The sequence below is a fragment of the Arachis hypogaea genome, chromosome 14, assembly GCF_003086295.3.
Source record: "Arachis hypogaea cultivar Tifrunner chromosome 14, arahy.Tifrunner.gnm2.J5K5, whole genome shotgun sequence".
Lineage (NCBI taxonomy): Eukaryota > Viridiplantae > Streptophyta > Magnoliopsida > Fabales > Fabaceae > Arachis > Arachis hypogaea.
Window position 1 is genome coordinate 7394544 of NC_092049.1, and position 4194 is coordinate 7398737.

The 4194-nt window shown below is 34.3% G+C and overlaps 1 protein-coding gene across 1 annotated transcript; it reads right to left on the reverse strand.

Annotated features, from left to right (window-relative positions):
- Positions 1-3583: 3583 nt before the first annotated feature.
- On the reverse strand, positions 3584-3973 carry LOC112742166 (cysteine proteinase inhibitor-like). The gene has a single exon (XM_025791409.1). The coding sequence runs from the start codon at positions 3971-3973 to the stop codon at positions 3584-3586; it is 390 nt and encodes a 129-aa protein (XP_025647194.1).
- Between the last annotated feature and the right edge of the window lie 221 nt (positions 3974-4194).

Consider the following 4194-nt stretch of genomic DNA (forward strand, 5'->3'; position numbering starts at 1 on the left):
CATAAGATAACAGAAGTAGGAATAGAGTGCCAAAGATACAAAATAACAAGCTCCTAACTCAGCCCGCGAAGTCAAGACTGACCGAAGAATATTTACACATATATACATACATATCCAAAACCCAAAAGTTCATATACACGGTCCTGCTTCTCCATAAACCTCTAAGAGGATCGAAAAAAATAAGTTATGCAGAGAGAAAACTAAGCACACATATATACATCACTGTACAGCAAAACTACTCAGTAACCACTCTGCTTCAAGAGTCCAGACGCCAAATGAGATGCCTCTCGATCTGCATCTGAAAAATAACAACATAGTATGGAATGAGAATCGGAGGTTCTCAGTATGGTAAAGGTGCCACACACATAATATATAAGGTCCTGGGAATACCAGAGGCAATCCTAGAATGCCGACACTCAGATTATAGAGCTTAAAGTATTAAACAGAAGTCATAAAAGGTAGTTTTCTAAGAATATTTAAACCTAACTTAACTTAACCCTAAATCTAAGTCTCATACTGCCATTCTTCCGTACCTCCAACTCCATCATGCATACCAGACAAATAGACAGATAAAGGCAAGTACAAGAAAGTTACAAATACTGTAGATAACAAATACACATTTAACATGGCAAGTACATGTAGGCAGACCCAATTAAAACACAAGCAAGTAGTTCAAGTAACGTGCATATGATGCATGCCTGTCCTATGGCTAATGAAGCTCATCTTTCGATTATCCAGCAAACCCAACAAGTCTGAATTGAACTTAGACTGTCCCCTGACGTGCATCCCCAAGAGTCTATGCATAGCTTTATCTCAAATAATCAATATTGCTCAATGGGGATAACATTCTCGGGAATTTATATAGTGCCCGGTCACACTTACGTCGTAGGGTCAACAGAGTATCGAGTTTTCAACCTGGTACACGTAGTGGCAAGCCACGACACTTTATCCAGAAAATCTCGTATCTCGGATCATTAAATCATTCAAGCCAAATTTCATACATAATCTTTCATCAGAACATCCAATCAAGTATCATATATGACTCATCCATAACATCTCATAATTAATTCGTCACTTTTCAACTTTACTTCACCTTCAAGTTATCCTCATTTCCTAGCTTCATCTGATTGTCGAGTTTAACACTAATATTCATGACTAAAGGAATGAAAATAGAGGTTTAGAGGTTTGAAATTTAGTTTAAAATATTAAAAATCATGTTTGCTGAAAGAGGTGCCACGCGTACGCGTGGGATTGCAAAAACGCAGCTCGCACGCGCGTCCCTCGTCATGTGTACGCATAGGTGAAACCATCATGTCACGCGTACACGTGGGTCATGCGTACGCGTGGACATGCCTGTTTACCCCTTACGCGCATGCATGTACTCGTTGCTTACGCGTCGCCGAAACTCTACTCCACGCATACGCGTGGGCGTACGTTCTTTGAAAAAAACCAGAAGCAGATGCAGTAGCAGAGTTGAGGAAACAAAGCTGCAAAAATCCTGTTAAAGGACAGTTTATAAACTTAATCTTCCAACCAACATAACTTATTCGATTTACAACATTTTTCAACCGTTCTTCGAGTGGCATAAACATCGTGAACCCAATTTTTATTTTAAAATAAGTTAGAAACAAATTGAAGGTTCGAAGGCCAAGTTATACCTCATCGAAGTTCGGCCCCAAAAACCAACTTTTGTAAATTCTTCAAAACCTCATTTTTCATTCAAAATTTTCATTCCAATCATTTTCAAACCTATTACCACCAACTCAAATTGCCAACAATAATCCTCAACAAGCTCCATATCTTTTCATCAATCACCATTCAACCAAACCAAAATATAGCCATATAATTAACAATTCAATCACATATCCTTTCAAAGATCCATCTAGCAACCAATATCATCTTACAAACAAATCACCAAACCAAACCAAGCTTATTCATCAACCAATTACTAAACATTAAATATACACCTGCATTCTAACTTATCATGTGGTCATCTAACCTAAGTTTTCACAGAACATTATATATTAAATGCAAGAAACTTAAACCATACCTTGGCCGATTTCCACGTAACGACCAAAGCTATTTATTCAAAATCAAGGCAGCCCCTCAAAACTCAACTAATCAGCTTCCTCCAAGTTCCAGTATTCACAATTTCAAACTCCAATTATTTATTCACAACCTAATACACATTTGTAACACATATATATCCAATTTAATACTCAAAGCTCAAATTTAATGAAAATAAAATAAAATTATCGTATCTTCATCTTACCCAAGCTTCACATAAGCAAGAGTAAATGTTTTCCTCAAGCTAATTGGATCCTAAAACATCAGAAATCAAAGAAATTCAATATTCTTTCTCAAATTTCAAAAATTGGGAGAAAGAAGAGGCTGAGGTGAAATAACAAGTTACCTATAAAATTGTTCTGGTAGAAACGCAGAGCTCAACGCGGTGAACGCGTGGCCGTAAACGGTACGGCGATTGGAGCTCGGATGAAAAAGTTACGGGAGTTGAAAATTTGCCGTAGGGGTTCGGGAGTATTCTTCTCCTTGGGGCTTTTCACGCTGCTGCAGGTGAAATGAAGAAGAAAGGGCTTTCGGGCTCATTTAGAGTGTTGGTCCGATTGGACCGACAGTTCGGTTCGGGTCCGGTTCAATCGATTTGATCCGTTCGATCCAATTTTGGACCGTTTTTTTCGAAATTAGTGTCAAAATTTTCGTTTCAATGAGCTCTATCCTAATTTGATATAATATTCGCATTTTTAGTCTTCCTTATTAAAAACTAATTTACTGACTAATTATCTATTAATTAATCGGGGTTTACATACATCACTCGTTCTATTAAGTATTCGTGTCAAATTTAATGGTAGAATAATATTATTGAACTCATTTGATTTTTTTGGGACAGAAATAAAACGTTTAAAACTTTAGGAATCAAATTATAATTTAAGCCAAACGTTGGCGATCAAAATAATACTTTATCCTATTTATATATAAATTTTAATTTTGATGTATTGACAGTGTAAAATAATTTTACACGTATATTTAATTATGTAATGTTACAAAGATAATACCTATAATTATTTTATTTAAATTAATATTTATAATTTTATGTATATAATATATAAAATTATATATATTACATTTAATATTTTCAAATATTCAAATAATAACTAACAAACGTAAAATAAAATAAATTATAATCAATAAATATAAAATAAAATAATTTTAAATTATTTTAAACTAATTTTTTAGATGAATTTTTTATTACTTCTAAACATTTTTTAAACCCTATATACATATGTTCACAACTTCGAGTTGCATGACATTCACTTATTATATTTATTAAGAGTAATGCTACATATAGACTAAAATCAGCCATTAAAATCAGCTACTAATATAAAATACATATTAGAATATAAATACACATTGAAAATAAATTAAACTACACATTTATTTATACATAAATATATTGGTGGTTGATTTTAATGATCAATTTTAGTGTATAAATAGTATTTTTTATTTATTAATTAATTATTATAGTATAAATTAAACATGCATGCATGATGAAGCAGAGAAATTTTTATTGAAGGGGATAGGGTGCAAGTTCAAAACTTGTTAGTTCGTACTCAAGTGGCCTTAGAGTAAACCGAAAATTTGGCCTCTCAAGCACCATAGCCGTGTACTTATTAATCTGTATTCCATTGTCTGCCAACAGCTCAAGGAAGAAGAGGCCACCAATTAAGTGGAAGTCTTCCGTGCAACTAACGACACGCATTAGATTCAGGTTTGTATTAGATCTCTTGTTTTGCTCATCAACTGCAAATTTCGCAATCATAATCACCTTAGGACTGTCGACATCTAGGTCGACTTTAAATATTAGAGTCGCTGACCCCGACCAGGGGTCCGCGACCGCAAAGAAGGCGGAGAGAGGAGCAATAAGAATAATAATAAGGCAGTGATGAGTTCTCATGGTATCCTCTCGTTTGATTTTTGTATGTATGTATGTTGGGTTCTAATTGAAGGTTTTTGTGATTGCGTGAGGAGAAGAATTACCGTGTGGTTGCAATTTATATATGGTAACAAGGGAAGGTTAGCTTTTGAGTTTACTTAACAGACTTAGGCATCCATTATTTTATTATATTATATACGTCAAACATTAAGTTGCATTGCCAGTAACATTTCCTCAAGAGT

Coding starts and splice junctions, on each gene's coding strand:
- LOC112742166 (XM_025791409.1), bottom strand. CDS start 3,973: ATGAGAACTCATCACTGCCTTATTATTATTCTTATTGCTCCTCTCTCC.